This window comes from Ctenopharyngodon idella, chromosome 22 (assembly GCF_019924925.1).
Source record: "Ctenopharyngodon idella isolate HZGC_01 chromosome 22, HZGC01, whole genome shotgun sequence".
NCBI lineage: Eukaryota > Metazoa > Chordata > Actinopteri > Cypriniformes > Xenocyprididae > Ctenopharyngodon > Ctenopharyngodon idella.
The window spans coordinates 30,914,664-30,938,447 of record NC_067241.1 but is presented as its reverse complement, the minus strand read 5'-3'; the positions used below and the strand labels follow the sequence as shown (position 1 = coordinate 30,938,447).

Here is a 23,784-nt window from a genome sequence, read left to right as displayed (position 1 = left end):
GGACTGAATTTAAATACTATGCGGATCCATTCAAAATTATTAAACACATATAACACCACTGATCCTTTTAAACTTCTCCAAAACACACTTGCTCGTTGAGCATCCATTATAAAACACTCACAGTACATTAATTTTGACAACTACACGAATATATTGAACTGTGTTCATGCAGAAATACGATGTTATAGCGATCAGTGAGTCGATAACACACGTGCGGTTTGTTTGCGCATAATGACGGACTCGCGTGCCTTATGAACAACTGTCTGTCACTGTAATCGTCATCCATCAAAACCTTTTTAGCGACACTGGTTTTCTTTTTCCAACTGAGAGAATTTGCGTTTTGAGCCACCGTTCAGTCTGTATTTCACAGCAGCACGATGGAGAAATGGCCTGGGCTGATCCGAAACAATCACAGAATACGTACGAGAGAGGTGGTGCCTTGTTTTAAATGTATTTTTTAATTAATTTGATATAGCTTTTTTAATGTAACGTATTAATAATTAAATCAATGAATTATATTAATATATTTAAACTGATTTTAAGTTATCCCGCGGCCCACCTGAAGGATCACTGAGGACCCCTAGTGGGCCGCGGCCCACATGTTGGGAGCCACTGTTATAGAGGAATGCACAGTGCGTGCGGGGGTGTGGACTCAGTAGCCCTGCAGTAAGTAGTGTGCTGTATGAATGTGACTGAGGAATGTGCAGGGTAAAAAATTCAACTGAAATTGCATTAAATCTGGTTGTTTTAACCAAGATTATGCTGCAAGAGGTTTTGTTTTATTTTGTTTTGTTTTTGTTTTCCCAACTACATTTAAGTTCCCTGTTATAGACTAACCTGCTATTTTGAAAATTCCATGTTCATTCCCATTCATTTCCGTTAATTCCCATATATTTCCGTTAATTCCCATGGAAAGTTTCCAGCCTTGTAAATTCCTGGAATTTGGCAACCCTAACTGTATACATACCGTTTCATTGTCTGTTCTGCATCTGAAGTGTCCCTCTCTGTTCAGTGGGCAGCCTCACGTGTTAAAACAAACTCCACTTGTCATTTACTCACCGTCATATTGTTCCAAATACTTTCTTTAATCTTAAACACAAATGAAGATATTATTTAAACCTGAGAGATTTCTGTCCCTTTGTTGAAATTCAGTTCCACCAAAACACATCAAATATATTTAACGGAAGCACTTCAGAAGATTTGGATTAAACCACTCGATTCATATAGATTTCTTTTACAATCTCTTTATAAACATTTAGAAGCGTCAGTTCTTTTCATCACTGTTTGTATAACTCAGCTTGCTTGTTTTAGTAGCTTTCCAAACTTGAATTTAACTTTTTTTTTTTTTTTTTGATGAATGTCATAGAGTTTGAAGCTGCCAGGAAGAGGGCGAAGAAAGCCAAGCAGGCATTTGAACAGATAAAGAAGGAGAGATTTGACCGTTTCAATGCTTGCTTTGAGTCTGTGGCCACCAACATCGATGAGATATATAAAGCTCTGTCCCGCAACAGCAGTGCTCAGGTACTTAATGACACATCATCTCTAAAGGCCATGATATACTCACAGCAAAGTTCTTTTTCGTTCTTCGCTTAGGGGTGAAAATAAGTTTGAAATATAGCTGCAAGCAGCGATGACGGGCCCAAGCCCGGTGGCGCTGCCAACCCGGTGGCTTCAGGGCAACTGTGCTTGGCAGGCAATAGGCATTTAAAACGGGTAAACATAAAAGGACTATGTCATAGTCATTTGAATACACCACATTTACTGCAGCAGTTGGTGCCCATTTGATCACAAACCACAACAGCCACATCCATGAGATCGTTTAAATTTAGATGAATTTCATGTCATAGAATGTCATAGGTCAATTTCAAATGAGTGCAGAATATCATCCTAATCTGCCATGTCTGTTTTTTTTTTTTTTCTCTGACAACCTCTATAAAAATTCTAGAACAAATTACATACTGTTATTTGTGCAAACTCCACAGTGCTCTGAGAAATCTAATCCAGTCTTAATGTGAATGTGTGTGATTGCTGATGTTGTATTATCCTAACACTTCTCTTCATGTGTTTTTTTGACCTCCATCGTTTGTGCACCAATCTTATGCACAAAAAGCATGCTTTCATTTAATTTCAATATGTGTGGTATAAGATGAAAAAATAAAATAAAAAAAATAATAAATGGAGCCAAATGACAAAACCTGCAAAGACAATTTTAATGTCAGTCTCAGGTAATAGTAAGGTACATGTCTAGGTTTTTCTGCTCACTTATGCAAGTTTATTTTAAACAGGCACTTTTATAATCATGTGAAATTTACTGAAACAGGGCTTTTTAATAAATTTGAATTATATCAATAAATAATTAATATAAAAAAATTATAACTAATTGTAAAAAATAATAATTGTAACTCAAACAACATTTAGAAAACTAGTCCTGTCCGAATAGTGATATAGTGTCATGGTTCAATTTCAAATGAGTGTGAAGTTATCATTTGAGGTTCAAAATTTTTATAAGTTCATCAATAAATGGGTAATCAGTAAAAGGGTTAAAGACCACTAATCAAGATTGTAATACACACACACACAGTGAGGGGAGAGAGAGAGAGCGAGAGACACAGACAGAGACCCACACACAGACACACACACCCACCACACACACACACAGAATGAGTGAGACTGAGGGACTGACGGGGGCAGAGAGAGAGAGTATGTTTGAAAAATCCACATTCAAACCAAAATATCTGACTTCCTGTTGGTCGGAGCTAATGACTGTAAATTAGAAAGTTGTCTGGTTTAATGAGAACAATAAGTGTACCGAGTTTGGTGACTGTAGGTTAAACTAACCCCTCCACTTGTCAGAAGGTGGCACTGTAGAGCCCCTGCTCCCCGCCCGTTTCTAAGGCTTTGCCTATGTCTACTGGATGACAGTATTGATGTGTTTGTCAAGTTTCATGCAATTTGAAGCATGTTAAGAGCCTCAAACATGCCCAAGAATATTATTAAACTTTGACATGTTGCCATGGCAACAATATTTAAGATATCACAAATACATTCACAGGTCTACATCTGCCATGTTTTGACATTATTGTGATGAAGTTTGAAGCAAATCGGGTAAAAATAAGAGGGTGATCTCAAAGCATTTTGAAAGTGATACACTTCCTGCTGCCAGTTGGTGGTGCTATAACTTTGACTCACAATAGTCACATCCATGTGATCGGGCTCCTACAACGAACACACTGCTGAAGTTTCATAAAAATCAATGTATGCAGAAGTTATAACACACTTCCTGATTCCCTTTTCTCACCATAAATTTGTTGCTTCGCCACGGCCAAACCATTTGAGATATCAAAAATCCGCTTGCAATTTAGCATCCTCAATCTCTTGACTTCATGCTGACTGAGTTTGGTGGTGAAAAATTGCCGCTGGCAATTTTTCATCATCTATGTCTTGACTTCATAGATTAATATCATGTCATAGGATGTCTTAGGTCACTTTGAAATGAGTGCAAAGTTATCTTTTGCAGCTCAAAATTTTCTAAGTCTAAATCCAGTGTAAAACGTCCAGTGTTTTTTATATATATTTTTCTAAATCATTATAAGTGTCACTGACACCCCCCACACACACACACCCCACACACTTAACGTGACATCACACAAACACACACACACACAGAGAGAGAGAGAGAGGCAGAGTGAGATTTAAGAACCAGCTGAACATGATTCAAAAACATTTTAAACAATAAGAATGAAATCTATACTGTGACAGAAATTAGTCTTTGATAATCTCTTAGTATAACATTTGAATGTATATATTAACTAAATTCATTTATAGCCTTTAGTTAAGATAAGTCATCATTAGCAGTTAAAAATGTTATACATCCAGATGAATTTAGCTTAAGGTCTTTTACGTTATTATTATACAGATTATTAAACTAATTTTATAAAACTATATAGTCAGTGCACTACAAATGAACTGGTTCTATGCCTTTATTTTGTTATACAAATTTATAGAAGAGAAGGCCTAAGAGATTTCCTATCCTATAATGCAGTCAAAAGGACACAGCAATGAAAGGGTTAAACCTGCAAGACTCTAAAACACAGAGAGAGAGAGAGAGAGACACACACACACAGAGGCAGAACAGTTGGAGCCTGACCAGTTAGTTGAGTCAGATGATTCGATAATATTTTAAACAATAAGAATAAAATTTACTGCAGCAGCTGGTTCCCATATGATCACAAACTACAACAGCCACATCCATGAGATCATTTTAAATTTAGGTTAATGTCATAGGATGTCATAGGTCACTTTGAAATGAGTGCAAAGTTATCTTTTGCAGCTCAAAATTTAAGTCTAAATCCAGTGTAAATCTTGTCCAGTGTTTTTTATCATTAAAATCATTAAAAGTGTCTTTTAATGAAGACAAAAAGTGTCCCGTCCCCCCCCCCCCCCCCCCCCCCCCCCCACACACACACACACACACACCCACGCACTTAACGTGACATCACACACACACACACACAGAGTGAGAGGCAGAGTGAGATTTAAGAACTAGTTGAACATGATTCAATAATATTTTAAACAATAACAATAAAATCTATACTGTAACAGAAGTTAGTCTTTGATCATCTCTAAATATATACATTAAAATATAATACTAATTAAAGCCTTTTATACCTAAAAACAGTGTACTTGTCTTCTCAAAAGCCTTTTATAACTGTCTTCTCAACCCTGTTTAAATATAGATATTTGCTGCCTTCTAGTGCTTATTCTATATATGACATTTGAATATTATTTTAATTATTTTAACCAAAGAGCAGTTATCTGCCTAATTTAAACTTACTTCTTGTGATTTAAAAAACGATTCAAAATGTGTTTATTTATAATATTTGTATCATTATATACTGAAATAAAGGGTGTAAATTTATAAAATAAGGGTGTATATTCCCTTCTTTGTCCTTAATTTAATCTCTCACCATGGCGACACCATTTGAGATATCCAACATCTCTTTGCAATTTAACAACTTCAGTGTCTTAGCAACAAGTTAAAAAAGTTTGGTGTAAATTGTTTAAACCCTGTAGGAGTAGTAGTATAAAATTGATAGCCTGTTTTTTCAAAAAATCCACATTCAAACCAAAATAGCTGACTTCCTGTTGGTCGGAGCTAATGTGTAGATTAGAAAATTGTCCGGCTTGATGAGATCAATACATGTACCGAGTTTGGTGACTTGGTGACTTCCTATAACGAACACACAGCTGAAGTTTCATAAAAATCAATCAATGTATGCAAATGTTATAACACACTTCCTGATTCCCTTTTCTCGCCAAAAATTCGTTGCCTTGCCACGACCAAACCATTTGAGATATCAAAAATCCGCTTGCAATTTAGCATCCTCAATCTCTTGACTTCATGCTGACTGAGTTTGGTGGTGATCGGATTAATCCCCTTGGAGTATATCAAATTCCAGAGCATGCGTTTTTCAAATAACCCATAATAACTGACTTCCTGTTGAGCTGGCCTATAACTTAGATCACGAAAATTGTTAGGCCCGATGAGGTCTATATATGTACCGAGTTTCATACTAATACGTGCAAGTGTGTTTGATATATGGACCAAGTTTTTGGACTCCGTTCAAGGGGGCGCTGTTAAGCCCCCCTGCCACGCCCGGGTACCAGATTCTGCCCGCCCCTAATGGCCGCAAATTCTGACCTGTGTGCAAATTTTCAAGCGTTTTTGAGCATGTTAAGGGCCCTAAAAGTGGCCAAAACATAGAAAATAATAATAATAATAATAAATATAGCTGCAAGCAGCGATGACGGGCCAAAGCCCGGTGGCACCACCACCCTGGTGGCTTCAGAGCAGCTGTGCACATCAGGCAATGGGCATTTAAAATGATTAAACATAAAAGGTCTATGTCAATTTCAAACCACATTTACTGCAGCAGCTGATGCTCCTATGATCACAAACCAGAACAGCCACATCCATGAGATCGCTTAAATTGAGATGACTTTCATGTCATAGAATGTCATAAGTCAATTTCAAATGAGTGCAAAATATCATCCTAATCTGCCATGTCTGTGTTTTTTCTCAGACAACCCCTACAAAAATTCTAGAACAAATTATATACTATTATTTGTGCAAACTCCACAGTGCTCTGAGAAATCTAATCCAGTCTTAATGCGAATGTCTGTGATTGCTGATGTTGTATAATCCTAACACTTCTCTTCATGTGTTTTTTGACCTCCCTGAGCTGTTGTTTGTGCACCAATCTTATGCACCAAAAGCATGCTTTCATTTAATTTCATTATGTGTGATATAAGATGAAAAAATACAATTAAAAAATTAATAAATGGATCCAAATCACAGAACCTGCAAAGACAATTTTAATGTCAGTCTCAGGTAATAGTAAGGTAGATTTTTCTGCTCACTTATGCAAGTTTATTTCAAACAGCCACTTTTATAATCATGTGAAATTTACTTAGATTTTATTTTAATAAATTTGAATTATATCAATAAATAATTAATTTAAAAATAGTAATTGTAACTCGAACGACATTTAGAAAAACTAGTCCTGTACTAATAGTAATATAGTGTCATAGTTCAATTTCAAATGAGTGTGAAGTTATCATTTGCAGTGTGTTTTTATACAAACCCAATTCCAAAAAAGTTGGGACACTGTACAAATTGTAAATAAAAAAGGAATGCAATGATGTGGGAGTTTCAAATTTCAATATTTTATTCAGAATACAACATAGATGACATATCAAATGTTTAAACTGAGAAAATGTATCATTTTAAGGGAAAAATAAGTTGATTTTAAATTTCATGGCATCAACACATCTCTCAAAAAAGTTGGGACAAGGCCATGTTTACCACTGTGTGGCATCCCCTCTTCTTTTTATAACAGTCTGCAAACGTCTGGGGACTGAGGAGACAAGTTGCTCAAGTTTAGGAATAGGAATGTTGTCCCATTCTTGTCTAATACAGGCTTCTAGTTGCTCAACTGTCTTAGGTCTTCTTTGTCGCATCTTCCTCTTTATGATGCGCCAAATGTTTTCTATGGGTGAAAGATCTGGACTGCAGGCTGGCCATTTCAGTACCCGGATCCTCCTCCTATGCAGCCATGATGTTGTAATTGATGCAGTATGTGGTCTGGCATTGTCATGTTGGAAAATGCAAGGTCTTCCCTGAAAGAGACAACGTCTGGATGGGAGCATATGTTGTTCTAGAACTTGGATATACCATTCAGCATTGATGGTGCCTTTCCAAATGTGTAAGCTGCCCATGCCACATGCACTCATGCAACCCCATACCATCAGAGATGCAGGCTTCTGAACTGAGCGCTGATAACAACTTGGGTTGTCCTTGTCCTCTTTAGTCCGGATGACATGGTGTCCCAGTTTTCCAAAAAGAACTTCAAATTTTGATTCGTCTGACCACAGAACAGTTTTCCACTTTGCCACAGTCCATTTTAAATGAGCCTTGGCCCAGAGAAAACGCCTGCGCTTCTGGATTATGTTTAGATATGGCTTTTTTGACCTATAGAGTTTTAGCCGGCAACGGCGAATGGCACGGTGGATTGTGTTCACTGATAAGATTCGGAGCATAATGAATCAGCGTATCAAATCATGATTCGGATCGCTTGTCAAACCGCTAAACTGCTGAAATCACGTGACTTTGGCGCTCCGAACAGCTGATTCGACACGCTGATTCATTATGCTCTGAAGCTTTCTGAAGCAGTGTTTTGAAATCGGCCATCACTAAATAATTTGGGGGGTTTTTTTGTTTTTTTTGGCGCACCAAAAATATTCTCGTCGCTTTATAATATTAATATTGAACTACTGTACTCACATGAACTGATTTAAATGTTTTTAGCACCTTTATGGATCTTGAGAGAGGAAATGTCATTGCTCCCTATGCAGGCCTCACTGAGCCATCGGATTTAATCAAAAATATTTGTGTTCCGAAGATTAACGAAGGTCTTACGGGTGTGGAACGGCATGAGCGTGGGTAATCAATGACAGAATTTTCGTTTTTGGGTGAACTAACCCTTTAATGCAATTTGAAGCATGCTAAGCATCTCAAAAGCATCCATAACGAAAATTAAAGTTTGACGCGTTGCCATGGCAACAGTGTTTGAGATATCATGATTCTTTTCACAGGTCTATATCTGCTGTGTATTGACATTACACTGATGAAGTTTGAAACAAAACGGGTAAAAAAAATAGGGTGATCTCAAAGCGTTTTGAAAGTGACACACTTCCTGCTGCCAATTGGTGGCACTATAACTTTGACTCACAGTAGTCACATCCATGTGATCAGCATCCTATAACGAACACACCACACAGGTGAAGTTTCATAAAAATCAATCACTGTATGCAGACGTTATAACACATTTCGTGTTTCCCTTTTCTCGCCATAAATTCGTTGCCTTGCCACGGCCAAACCGTTTGAGATAACAAAAATCCGCTCGCAATTTAGCATCCTCAATGTCTTAACTCCATGCTGACCGAGTTTGGTGGTGATCGATTTAATCGTCTAGGAGGAGTATATCAAATTCCAGAGCACGCGTTTTCCAAACAACCCATAATAAGTGACTTCCTGTTGAGCTGGCGTATAACTTAGAGCATGAAAGTTGTTAGGCCCGATGAGGTCTATATGTGTACCGAGTTCCATACAAATACGTGCAAGCGTGTTTGATATATGGACCAAGTTTTCTGACTTTGCTCAAGGGGGCGCTGTCGAGCCCCCCTGCCAAGCCCGGGTACCAGCCTCTGCGGTGTCCTAATGGCCGCAGATTCCAATGTGTGTGCCAATTTTCAAGAGTTTTTGAGCATGTTAAGGCCCCCAAAAACCCCGGATGACTGAAAAAAAAAAAAAAAAAAAAAATATAGCTGCAAGCAGCGATGGCGGGCCCAAGCCCGGTGGCTTCAGGGCAAATGTGCACGGTGGGCAGTGGGCATTTAAAATGGTTAAACATAAAAGGACTATGTCAAATTCACACCACATTTACTGCAGCAGCTGGTGCCCATATGATCACAAGCCACAACAGCCAAACCCATGAGATCATTTAAATTTAGATTAATATCATGTCATAGGATGTCATAGGTCACTTTGAAATGAGTGCAAAGTTATCTTTTGCAGCTCAAAAATTTCTAAGTCCAGTGTAAATCTTGTCCAGTGTTATATATTTTTCTAAACTATTAAAAGTGTCATTGACACCCCCCCCCCCCCCCACACACACACAGACACACACACACAAACACACACCCACACACTTAACGTGACATCACACAAACACACACACACACACACAGAGAGAGAGAGAGAGAGAGAGAGAGGGAGAGTGAGATTTAAGAACCAGTTGAACATGATTCAATAACATTTTAAACAAGAATAAAATCTATACTGTGACAGAAATTAGTCTTTGATAATCTCTTAATATATACATTCAAATGTTATACTAACTAAAGGCATTTATAGCAAAGTCATCATTAGCAGTTAAAAATATTAAACGTCCAAATGAATTTAGATTAAGGTCTTTTACGTTATTTTTAACTAGATTATTAAACTAATTATATAAAACTATATAGTCAGTGCACTACAAATGAACTGGTTCTATGCCTTTATTTTGATATACAAATTTATAGAAGAGAAGGCCTAAGAGATTTCCTATCCTATAATGCAGTCAAAAGGACACAGCAATGAAAGGGTTAAACCTGCAAGACTCTAAAACACAGAGAGAGAGAGAGAGAGACACACACACACACACACACACACACACACAGAGACAGAAGCAGAACAGTTGGAGCCTGACCAGTTAGTTGAGTCAGATGATTCAATATTTTAAACAATAAGAATAAAATATATACTGTAACAGAAATTAGTCTTTGATCATCTCTAAATATATACATTAAAATATAATACTATAATACTATACATTAAAATATAATATAATACTAATACTAATAATAATACCTTTTATACCTAAAAACGGTGTACTTGTCTTCTCAACCGTTTAAAAAGATATTTCCTGCACTCTAGTGCTTATTCTATATATGATATTTGAATATTATTTTAACCAAAGAGCAGTTATTTGCCTAATTGAAACTTAAACATACTTCTTGTAATTAAAAACCATGGCAACACCATTAGAGATATCCAACATCCCTTTGCAATTTAACAACTAACAATTAAATTAAATTGTCCGGCTTGATGAGAACAATACATGTACCAAGTTTGGTGACTGTAGGTAAAACTTCGCCCTTTGGGCTTGGGCCCTAATTAAAAAGTTAAAGGTCACCTATTATGCTAAATCCACTTTTACAAGGGATTTGGATATAAATGTGTGTTGGCAGTGTGTGTGAACAACCATCCCACAATGATAAAAATCCACCCACTCCTTTTTTCAAATCCCCATTAAACCAAAGCAGTCTCATTAGACGAGCTGTTTTGATTCTCTGAGTAATGTGACATCACACATTTATCATGCCCCGCCCACGGCTGCTGATTGACAGTCCTGTATTACCATAGTTTTCGCCATTTTCTCCGCGGTCTAGCAGCTGTAGCAACAACGTCTGGCAAGTAATTGAGATGTTTTGTTGTTGGATGTAAGAGTGAACATAACAGTCTTCATTTACTGACATCTGAGCCGCACAGTGGATTAATTTTATTTTTGAAGGGAATGCGCCACAGATTTAATATACACATACGATTTCTGTAACGTTGCTTGATATTTACGTTCACTGACATAACTGACTGTTTGTGAACTGTGTGTTTTTGACAGTTTAAACAAAACAAAACAAAAAAATGTGAAAGAGAAGTTACTCACGAGACTTGACGTCTGACAGCTGTCTGTGTGTGTGTGTGTGAGCTTCAGATAAGTGCGCTCAGAAAACAATCCATTAGAAGTTTAAACTGATATAGCTTTAAAACGCGTGGAAATAATCTTTAACTCCCTCGAGTCGGAGGTATCGCTGGCAATACCGCTTCGTTTTTTTTTTCTTACCAGTGTGAAAAAGACTCAAAATACTCAATGTTGCACATACAATTAAGAGTTATACACCATTTTAATCTGTGAAATATCATCTTTTATTTGTGTACACTCAGAGTAAAAACAAAATGTTGTGCTTTTTGTAAAATAAAGAAAACTAAAATGATGCGTGATCTGTCGTCTACCTCTGAACGAAGTCCAATCTGATAGTTCTCAGAAAATGAAGTGTAACTTAGTGAATACTAATCACAAAAAAAATGTTGAAATGTCAGGTTTTAAATTGTGTAAGTCAAATCGAAAACAAAAATTCTCTGTTTATGTAATCTGTATGAAAAGAGACACATGTCAGATGCCCATGATTCAGCTCATTATCCGCTAATGCGGCCACGCCCATGGAGCGAGCGCTATTCAGACGCAAATTCTGAGGCGATACATGTATACATCGTCTCAATTGTGTATTTATTGTCTTGAAAAGTGTTCATCTGTATGTTAAAGCCATGGTTAGCGATCTCTGGAAGCCTCTGTTAGTTCCTGGAATGTCACATGGTATGTTCTTCTTTAGGAGGCATTTGTGGACTAAAGGTGTACAGAGCGCCCTCCGGCTGCAAGTATGAATTGAAAACGCAGTATCCAGCACTCATAGTGATGACAATAAATATTGAATAAATATTACTCCTCTGTATAGAAAATTGACATAAACATATGAGAATCCATCAATATTTCTCCAAATGTGCATGCTTTTATCAATATTTAAGAGTAAAACAGAGGTCAAAATGTGAAGCTTGAGTCTTAGATCTTTTTAATGATGTATAGTTTGTCAACTTCACATTAACATTTAGGCTATATATTAAAACAAATATAGTAGCCTATATGAAATGCCATAGAGGTAGGAATGTTCAGATGCTTTGCATCACAGAAATACATTATATTTTAAAGTATATTAAAATAGAAAACCATTATTTGGTTTGAGACTTCTTTTAAAAACATTAGTAATGCGTCCAATCTTTTGACTGGTAATGTAATTTAACATAGGCCTATACAAAATTTTCTTCACATGATGTGCAATAATATGATGAGCTCAGAAAAATCATGTTTTTAATCCTGTTATCAGCATGATCACAGAGGGTTTTTTCACAGCCTACCTGGGCCCGTATGTATAAAACTTCTCAGAAATGCTCTTAAGAATAGTCTTAAGTTTTGACTTAAGTGTCAAAAAATTCTTCGTAAAGAGTAGGACTTTTCTAAGAGTAGGAGACTTTTATAAAGAAGCTAAAAGCAACTTTTAGTATAAGACTGATTCTTAAGTGCTGACTGAAGTCGCACTTAAGTGTTGTGAAGTAAAGACTACAATGATGTCAACTCAAAATGGCCGCCCTCAACCTCTGAATCAGCCAATAGCGAGTCTGCAAGGGTGAAGTCACAGCAGCACAACACCGATGATTTAATGTTATTATAAAAAAAAAAATCATTGAAAAATATTTTAATATTTAGATTTATATTTAAAAATAGCTTTGCATTGTGCAAAATTATCACAAATTAGTATTAATGGTGTGGAATCTTTTTCTATTGATATATGTCTCATTTACAGTTAGAGTAATGGTGTGAACACGAGTTCATCATCGGCTCCAACAACTCCAGGGAAGCCCACTATCAACATAAAAGTGGCTTGCTTTTGCCGCATGGTTTGACAGTCAGTTGGAAAGTCAATGAACTGCCATAGAGTAGTGGCCAAAGGTGATGTCCAGCCATATGAAAATTGACATCTTCAACCTTAATTCAAATATTTTTTTAAAAATGTGTTAAAAGATATAAGCATATTGTGTAGCTGTGCTTGGAGTCAATTGTTTCATGTGTGATAATGAAATGAAATTTCAAATTATTTTTGGCCAGGCTGTCATGCAAAGTAATTATGAACACATGCAAAAACAAGAGAGAACCAATGAAATATTAAAAACTGATTATGTTGTAGTCCATGTCATATTTTTAAACATTTAAATAATATAAATATAAACATAAAAATATTTTCCTCATATTTTGATGGTTTAAGCAAAATTGTAGTGTCATTTTAAAAAAACAATCAAAAAAAACCCTTGCACATCAATTTTGGCCACTATGTTTGGTGTGGTAAGTTTACACAAAACTAAAGAGCTCAAAAGAATATCACTGGAATGAAGGTTTATGACTGGGCAAGCGCTTTAGGACCGCGTTTATATTAGAAAAGCTTTCCAGTGCTGGAGAGAGCTAAGCAGGAAGGCCTGAAAACAGACGCGGAGGCTGCTTTGATTCCTTCTCATGTGAGTAACACTGGGTTTGATTGTCTGGAGCTGCTGTTCTGTTGGCGATTAACAACAAAACAAACTCTTGTTTGTATTCACTCTTGTGTACTGTACGTTCATTTTTTGTGCTTCCTTGTCGTTCGTTCATCATCCGCGCTTTATTTTTCGTGAAGCATTTTGTTGCGCGTCAGCTGTGATAAACAGATGTCCACTCTCGTATTGCGTGTGTAACAGTGGCCAGATAGTGAGAGTTGTGCAGTTAAACTACAGCACACTGATGACCGTTAGAGAATGAGGTGTTTAACGTCATTGTTAATGCACTTGCCTCACGTGCCAGCAGTGATCAGGCCGGGGTTCGAGACCGACTTGGAGCAGGGTGATTAGTATTGGAGTGTAAGTTTTGGAGGCGGTGCAATGAAGAGAGGGGTGGGTTTGGGTTGATTTCAAATATCAACAGTGCTCAACAACGAATTTGAGAAATCGCATACAACACCTTTAAATGTATTAAAATGCATTAAACATATTAATTATTGTTTAAGTAATATTTATTAAATGTATTAGATTTATTTAAAGTTATTACATTTCTTATTAGGTCAGTTACAAAAAGAATTGACAATCACGTTTATATAATTTTATCAACTCCATGTCATCATTTAACTCCAATACATCATATCTTCATTGGAAAGTGTGTGTCTCCTCTTGTTACTCTTAACTAGGTTAAGAGACCTTTCCAGCTCTCCTAAATAATTTAGGAGCTAAGACCTAGTCTTGACACTTAGGAACCTTTATGAATCACACTTATTCTTAAGTCTAAGAATAAGAGTAAAATTATGTCATTCTTAGAATTTTGACACACAGACTAAAATTTTACTCTGAGCGGCTTTATACATACGGGCCCTGACTGAAAGGGCTCATTAATATGCAGGACATTAGAGGTCATTATGCGAATCTTTTGTCTTCTCAGGTGTGAATCACGGCATTATTCATGAAGATTCACGCCTCCACGCATACTGTGTTTCTTGACAAAAAGTGTCTTACAAAATGTAAATCAATATATTGTTTTATATGAACAAGTAGGCAGAATAATTTTTACATCATTTTGAAGCAAAAACTCTAGTCTAGAACCTCCAATACCCAGAAATCTTGTAAACACAGATTTAATTTTTTTTGGCCTTATTTCAGTGACTTAAGTTTTTTGTTTTTTCAATAACCACTCATAAACATACATGTTCCTCACATAATATTGTAGCCTAGTTTGTGCTGAATACAGTGTAGTGACACTTTTGTCATTAATATGTTTATGAACAACTGAAAAAAGCACAAATGTCAGGGCATGTCAAAACTTCTCAGGGCCCCAAAAATCCTCAGACCCCAGAGGGTTAATGATGAAAGGAAAACTATGCTATCCGTGAGAGTGTTCGCGATGATAATCAAAACCAAGAAGATGTCCTGTTAATATTTGGCAGAGAATCCGATTGAGGCAGGAACTGTGATCGTAGGGAGGGGGCGGGGCACAGCAGCTCATTTGCATTTAAAGGCACATGCATGAAACAGCCTGTTCTTGACTGTAGTCAGAAATGGGTATTTACACCATGGGTTTATAAATGATCTGTGAGGTATTTTAAGCTGAAACTTCACAGACACATTCTGGGGACACATGAGACTTAAATTACATGGGCATAATATGGGCATAAAAATGGGCATAATATGGGACCTTTAAGAAAGCATCTGATCATAGCGATGTGGATATGTTTACACAAACTCTGCAGTTTGGCACTCTAGTCAAGTCACATTTATTTATATACCGCTCTGTGTGTATAAATCACTTTATATATGTGTATCAGTGTATCTCTTTAAAGTAATCAGCTTTACAATATTAAATGTGAAAAAAGGTGTCCGGCCTCAATGGATTGATCAGAAGAAATGAACTGAAGAAAATTTCCACATCAAAGAAGGCAGAGCCTCAGAGCACACCTACCTATTACGTAGTCGCCATGGACCAATGGTAGTTTGAAAGTGTTTACCAGTTCGCTTTGGCAAGCCATTTCTAACTCCCAAAACAAACTCCAAATGAACTTCCTTTTGGCCTGGTTTTGTTCGAAATGACGCCACACCAGTTCATTCTTTGATTTTGCTTGAAGTATATGGGGGCCTTAAGACTACAACAAATAATCACTTTGAAAATAAATTTGCACTCTATTTTGTTGTTGTTTGCTGGTGTTGCTTGTGAGTTGAAAAGTTGTGAATACAAGTGAAGCTGCATATCAGTGGGCTGTATCTGTGCACTAGAATGAAAGACCTGTTTCTATTTGTCACTCTCACTTGGAAGTTTGGTTACATTGTTCTCTAATGTCATAAACTCTGTAGTAATACTCTGAAATGAGTGTAGCTAGATTCAACTACCTTTCAGAGAACATAGTGACCCAGATTGTTTTTGTTTACATTCACTGCCATGATATTATTTAATAATGTCAAAGTGACACTATAGAATATGGTCAAATTTTGGATTTCCTCAGGCCATTACAGTGTACGTAATGAATGCAGCCAAACAAATGCTCTAGGAGAGAGTAGCATAGAAACAGATCTTTTATTCTGGTCTACAGATACAGCCCACCTAGATGCAACTTGCAAGCAAAGGTTTTAGAGACCCAAACAATGACAGCAAAGCAAGTGTGGTTTTGATTTGCATAAACAACAAAAGTATAGCCTGGCCACATGAAACCATATGTTTACAACCTATGAAGTTTGCTTGTGTACTTTTGTAAACTTGCATTTTTCTGCTACAGCTTGCTCTGTGACAATCTATTTTTCATAATTTTCAAAAAATGTTGCTTTTCAAGGTTATACTTTACACAGTGCAGGAATAAAACATGCAAAGACCAGGCTAATCTCTCATTAATTTCATTTTCAGTTATTTTTTTATTTTAAGTAATTTTCTCAATTAGTCATTGCAGTACTTATCCTCTCATAAACACTAAGACAAATCTTTCCCGTGTGTGCGTGTTGCACGTGTGTGCGTGTGTGTGCGTGTTGCGTGTGTGTGTGTGTGTGTGTGTGTGTGTGTGTGTGTGTGTGTGTGTTGCTAGGCATTTCTGGGGCCTGAGAACCCAGAGGAGCCATACCTGGATGGTATCAACTATAACTGTGTGGCCCCAGGCAAACGTTTCAGGCCCATGGACAACCTGTCTGGAGGAGAAAAGACTGTGGCTGCTCTAGCCTTACTGTTTGCCATTCACAGGTATGTAAAGGTATATTTACTTTCAGGTCAAATCACATTCTTCAGTCTATACCTGACAAATTTCTCCACCTCTACAGCTATAAGCCTGCTCCCTTCTTTGTTCTGGATGAGATTGATGCAGCACTGGACAATACCAACATTGGCAAGGTTTGTTTCACACCAGAGTTTATTACATAAGTCACACAGTCATTAGGATATAGGTGAGAGGCACACAGTTTTGTCAGTGTGATTATTCTGTCATATTGCATCTGCAATTTAAACTGCAATATGACGAACATTTAAATTTTGTTGTGCTCCACTCAGTATCCACCTGGTGACGCATGGAACAACATTATTTGAAACATTGTAATTAATACAGTACTACAACTTGTCATCTGTAACAGGCTTTTCTTTGTGTTCATGATGTGAAGTCTCTAAGTGGTGTCTTAAGTCTTAACTTCATACTTCATACTTTCAGAAGCTAATATTTTGAGGCACACAACACACCAGGGGTTTCAGAACTGAGGGGGACAGAAATGTCAGGTGTAATACCAGTTTTTATCTGACCTTTGTCTAATTGACAGATTTTTTTTTTTTTTTTTCCTCTTGCTTTTAAATCGAAATCAATTTGCTTTTAATAAGAAATCAAATACACTGTTGAACAATAACCAATATCTATAATATTTTTTTTCCTATATTTTATGACAATTTTATGATTGGTTTATGTACTACTTGTGCATTAAGTCCTCATGGATTTTATACAATGTAAAAAAAAATTATCACAGAATAAGGCAGAAAATATACAGTACCTATTAAAAGTTTGGAAACATTTCAGTTGTTTAATGTTTTAGAAAAAAGTCTCTTCTGCTCACCAAGGCTGGATTTATTTAATCAAAAATGCAGCAAAAACAGTAATATTGTGAAATAGTATTGAAATTTAAAGTAGCTGTTTTCTATGAGAATATATAGTAAAATGTACAATATGTGATCAAAGCTGAGTTTTTAGCATCATCACTCAGGTCTTGGAGTGCTTGGCCCCTAAATATAACAGCTTGACAGTGTCGTGGCAAATTCGATGTCTCTGTGTCCCTTCAGTTCTGGTCTCGAAGAAAAACTCAGAGTCGAAGTTCCAGGTCTCAGAAGTATTTAACTTTATTGTCAAGCAACAATTGGCAATAATTGGCTGGTAATATCCACCCTTACAGTTTTCCCATATTCTCACTTGCAGGTGCTCTCCTCCCTTTCTTTCCCATGTAGTCCCCAACATTTCCACAACAGTCATTTCACCAATAAAATTGCAGGTGTTGCTTATGTAAGAGATCATTTTCTTAGTAAGGGTGACCGACTGCCAACTACTGTACATCTTTTGACTTAATTTCTCATGGGCCTTCTGCCAATTTGATGGTCAACCCTTTTCCCATGGGCCAGATGAAACATTGTATCAAAACAGTCAATACTTCCCGGAGGCAAGAAGCCTTCACATGACTCCCTTAATAATGGTCTTGTTCATTTCACAGCCACCTGTTGTCTGGTGGAAAATTACCAACAAAATATGCTTAGTGGCCAAGTTAACTTCTCAGACACATCTGACCCTTATAGTCACATAGGTCAAGAGGCCTCAAAACACTTCTAACTTCTATAGTAAGCAAACTAATTCTACAATTGTTTTCTGTAGGACAGATAAAATACTCCAACAGTAAACTGTTTTTGCAGTGTTGTCTTATATTAATGTCCATTAAAGCAAGACTATGTAAACAAAAAAACACAGCCACTGTGTTGAAAAGTGGGAATTATGGGATAACAGACACAGCAATGCATCATGTTCTATAATATCATGTTTGTAGCATGATCCAGGGGATTAAAAGGTATATATTTCAGACCTAGTGGAGTAATTTACTCCACTTTAATCCCCTGCATCACGCTACAAACATGATCTTAACTTTAATTATTAATTTGTTAATTTACTATTAATAGTAAATATGTAAAGTTGCGTAAAATGGAAATACTCCAAATTTACTCGAAATACTCAATTTTCTATTGCGTTCCTGAGATTGCGGCTGTGAGATTCGCCAATTTTGGGTGCGTAAGGTGTGATGGATTCTATTGTCCAGTTGGCATTTTCACCCCAAAATGGCTGCTGCGCTACCGAAGCGACACCTAGTGGCTGTTTTTCGGAGTTTTGCCTCTTGGGTTGTGTGCTTTGTGTTCAGTGAGCGGCTAAGAGGCACAGCGCATTCAGTTGAGGCTGTGTCAGAGAACAAATAAAATAGATACTATTGAGTGATTATTTTATCGACAGATGGGCTACTTTCCCATAGACTGGAGTGAGATCATAGACGGCACGTCTGTTGCAATCTTTCCTGGCGTTCAGGTGCCTCAGTTCAAGCACAAACCAATCATCTCTTCCACTTTACTAGTTACAACAACCTCTGAAGGTATGTTGAAAGATACAGTACAACTTAACAAAATCCGTATCATGTTTTATGTAATCGCTCAATGAGCGTTTCAACTGCGGAAAGACGTCAATAAAACAGATTGTAAAAAATGTCACATTTAATCGTCACATTTACCTCAGTAAAGCCGTTCAGTGTCCAAAAACTCGTTAGTTAGCTACAAAAATGAACTACAAAAATTATAGAGGAGCATTTTGCACTCCATACTCCATACATGCACTACATATAGCATATCCCTTGTAATTGTGCTTAACATGTGCTTCAATATTGAATGCATGTTTGAATAAATCCATTTTATGACAGCATTTAAATGTTTATATAGCCTAAAAAATGAGTAGAAACATAATTGTCATAAAATGTATTATAACGTTATTACAAAAACTTCTTTATGGGTAATTAATATGTAAGTAGCATACAAATCGATTAATTTTAACCTTTAATATTATAATGATGTACCAGCTGTGGTTCCCTGTATAGTTTACAGCATTATTTGAGAGATATTTTTTTCTTTGAGGAAATTTGGCATGTACTTTACCTTATAGACCCCAAATTAATCAATATTGAATTGAAGGTAATCAAATTAAAATCAAATCGCAAGCTCCTGAATCGAAATCTAATCCAATTGTGAAATCTAATTGATTTGTGTCAATGCCCAGCCCTAGTGTCAATAATTTGTAATTTTTTTATTTTTTTTATTTTTTTTTTTACTTGAAGCAAATGTTGTTTTTTCCATTTATTTTCTTCTCAGAGTACACCAAAATGCTTCGTTTACATGTTAAAATCACAAAAAAGGATGTGGGGGCCCCCCTACAACTATTTAGTTTGTCCACCTTTTTCACCTCTTGTGAGTTTGCAGGTCTGATATAACGTTAGCCAAAATCACAGTAAATGTCTTTATCTTATGTGTATGGTGATTTTGTCAGATTATAAATCAGGATTATAGCGCTGCTTTAACATGTCAGGGCTCGACATTAACGCTTGTTCATTAGTCCAGGATAAGTGGATTTTTTTTTGAAGGGGCAAGTGAAATTTAGAAAGAGAATTTTACTTGCCCATCCAGACAAGCCTGATTTAAAATGTCAATGCCAAAAAAAAAAAACAAAAAAAAAAACCTTGGGAATCACCAAAAGCGAGAATTACTGATTTTATTACATTTAGTGTAAGTGGTGATCGATAGTGGATAATAATAGGCTGTATAAGTCACTTATGTTTTAGAAGGAACATTGACTGTTTTTGTTCAATTTTAGCAGCGAAAATATTTTCAAACAAAGATCACAGTAGAACCATAGCGCAAAGGTCAAACCTGCTTGGGTATTTTCAAACATGCCGAAGAGCCTGATTAGCTGCTTCAGGTGTGTTTGATCAGGGTTGGAGCTAAACTCTGCAGGGCAACGGGTCCCTAGGAACAGGGTTGAAGACCTTTATTCTAAAATTATGTAAGCACAAAGAGTAGCACCAGAAAAGCAAACAAATGTAAAGGGCTGAAACTTCACAGAATACGAATGCAACAATGACGATGAATATTCTAATTGCCGCATCACGTCATCTATCTACATTTAGCAATCGGTATATGTGTGTGTGTGTGTGTGTATATATATATATATATATATATATATATATATATATATATATATATATATATATATATATATATATATATATATATATATATATATATATATATGCCATTACAAATTTAAAAATTGGCATTTAAAAGCATTAAATTAGATTTGATGAAACCTGTAGAAACCCTGTGTCAAAAGTGTGTGGGATGATTTTACATTTTATTAAATTTATATGCTACGCCCATGCAACACACCAGTTCAAAAATGGTCTTTGGTGGTGGCAGACGAACATGGTCAGCCACACACACAGTACAAAGTACAAAGTACCCGTTAGGGATGCACCGAAATTTCAGCTGCCGAAAAATTGTCCAAAAATGGCGTTTTTGGTCGAAAGAGGAAAACGGCCAGAAATATATGCTGCCCCGCCCCTCAGTGTTCAGTGCTCAGGTTTCACTCACGCTCTAGCTGTTATCACTGCGCGGTGTGATACAAACGCTCCATTCATGTACTGCTCATGCTCATCGGAAAAGCAAAGTCTGTTGAAATAACACGCTGACATGAAATTTCTGTGTAGTAGTATACTTGTTTCTTTGCATTAGGCCTATTATTTGGATAATTGGTCAAAAAAATAAATTTGTTAAATCTGATTCTGTTGCATAGAACTGAGTAAAGAATAATATATTGATGTTTAAAAGTCTAAAACTTTTTCCAATTTTAGTGTTACTTTCAGTAAAAATGTGGTTATTTTATTAGCTTGTATTTTTTAAATTCAGTATCATTAAAATGATTGAACTTCATTAAATCTAATAATAATAATACAATTATACAAATAAGCTAATTCAAAATAATACAAAAAATAATTTTTAAAAAGCATTTTCTGTTTTTGGCCAAGTGCATCCAGAAATTTGGGCTTCGGCTTCTGCCCAGAATTTTCATCTCGGTGTATCCTTACTACCCATGTGAACTGAGAGTCTAGTACTGACAGCAAATTTAGGGATGCACCAATATGAAAATTGGCCTATACCGGTAATTCTTTATATTTGAAAGTAGTTAACAGCATGAAAAATATACATTGTGCTTATACTTTGGTTATAATGAAAGTATTCGTGAGTGTGCAGAACTCATGCTGAACAGGGGGATGTTTCAGACTCTTGTTTGTGGGAATCCTGTAAAGTAGTGTTAAGAGGTAATATTATTGCATATGAATCTTCGTTGAGGAGGGAGAAGCATAGGCTTCTGTCTGAGATAGAATCCATACTTCGATCTTTAGAACAAACCTTTCATTCATCTAAAGCTCAGAGTGACCTTACAGCTATTCTTAAGTTGAAATATGAATATAACTATTTTGAACGATCAGGTTTCTAATTTGTTAATTAAACTTAAACAGAAACAGTTTGAATTGGGAGACAAGGCAGATAAGCTTCTTGCCACACAATTGAGGGGTGCGCAGGCCAGTAGGGCCATTCATCAAATAAAATCTCAGAATGGTACTTTATTAACACATCCTAAAGAAATTAATAATCGTTTTGCTGAATTTTATAAGCACCTTTATTCTTCTAGCTGTTCTGAGCTGAACAATACAGTGCATCAATTTCTCGATTCAGTGGACTTTCCAAAACTTAATGAATGTGCCAAAGAGGAATTAGAGGAACCGTTTACTCTCTGTGAAATTTTGGAGACAATTAACTCAACTGCTCCTTTGTTGCTTAGAATGGTAAATCATTCGATTGAAAAGAAAATATTTCCAGATTCTTTTTATGAGGCACATATATGCCTTTTAAAGAAAAAAGACAGAGATGTTACAGAGCCCTCAAGCTACAGGCCAATAGGTCTCCTCAATTGTGATCAAAAAGTGATTGCCAAGATTTTGGCCACGCGTTTAAATAAACATGTGGCCTCGTTAATTCACACAGATCAAACTGGCTTTGTCCCAGGAAGATTTTCTTTTTTTAATTCACGTTGCCTGCTAAATATTTTATATAGTAATCGGAGTAAGAATTCCAAGGCAGCTGTTCTTTAAGACGCGGAAAAGGCCTTCGACTGTATTGGAGTTATGTTTTCTGTCCTGGGTCGGTTTGGCTTTGGTGAGAATTTGCAGAAGCCGAAAGAATTAGGTGGTCTAGCGCTCCCTGTTTTCCGTAATTATTATTGGGCTGCTAATGCAAGGGCTATGATGTTCTGGCGGGTTAGCGATCTATCTTTTCTAATCCTGTATCTTTAAAGAAATTACAATGTAAGAATTTTGTTGTGCTCAATTCCATTAGAATTTTAAAACAAATAAAGACCGCATTGAGCGCCTGCCCATTTGCAATAATCAATTTTTTGCCAGGCCTGTCGGATAAGGTATTTTCACTGTGGTCTGAGTCAAAAACTTTTATATAGATAGAAAATTTGCCACCTTTGAACACTTGTATAAAGCCTTTGATCTTTCCCAATAGCAATTTTTCCGATATTTACAAGTGCGCCACTACATAAAACATTCTTTTACTGAATTTCAGGATTTGCCTCAGGATCATTATATGTATGATCTTTTGGGCCAACCTCCTGTGGACAAACATTTGGTGACACGATTTGTTTCTCTGTTTGTTTCTCATTCTGCAGTGTCTTCAGATCACTTCGAAGTAGCATGGGAAAATGATACTGGAATTAATATCTCAAATGAGATTTGGGAAGAGGGACTGAAACGAATTCACACCTGCTCTATTAATGCCAGATTACAATTTATACAGTTTAAAGTATTGCATAGGTTACACTATACCAAAACTAAACTCAATAAAATTTACCCTTCAGTTTCCCCATTATGTGATAGATGTGAGAGCTCAGATGGCACGCATGCTCATACTTTTTGGTTTTGCGCCGAGATTTGAGTTTTGGAAGAATATTTTTCACTGGTATTCAAATGTTTTTGGAGAAGATATCAGTCTAAACTTTGAATTGCTTTGCTTGGGTGTTCTGACCCTACACTAGCATTAACGCATTCTCAGCAATTGTCTCTAATGTTCGGTATGGTGGTAACTAAAAGGGTGATTTTGATGGAGTGGAAGTCCACTTTACCACCCAGTTTTCATAAATGGTTGGTGGAGATGGTTGCCGCCCTCAAGCTCGAAAAGATTCGCTCTTCCAGAATTGATGCTTCTAAAAAATTTGATAAAATCTGGGGCCCCTTCCTTAGGTATCTTAGTTGAATTTGCTTGAGCATTCATGTAATATGTATCTTCACTGATGTATTTCTTCACTCCATGTTTTGTTTGTTTGATTACATATGTTTTTGTTTAAGGTGTTCATTTT

The 23,784-nt window shown here is 36.4% G+C and overlaps 1 protein-coding gene across 1 annotated transcript in view; it reads left to right on the top strand.

Annotated features, from left to right (window-relative positions):
* The window catches only part of LOC127505177 (structural maintenance of chromosomes protein 1A-like), a 37,185-nt gene that overhangs the window by 8,302 nt on the left and 5,099 nt on the right, over positions 1-23,784 (top strand). Inside the window, exons 6-8 of the mRNA XM_051880561.1 lie at positions 1,367-1,521; positions 16,348-16,499; positions 16,577-16,646. Coding sequence (XP_051736521.1) covers positions 1,367-1,521; positions 16,348-16,499; positions 16,577-16,646 — 377 coding nt within the window. The remainder of the gene's footprint in view (positions 1-1,366; positions 1,522-16,347; positions 16,500-16,576; positions 16,647-23,784) is intronic.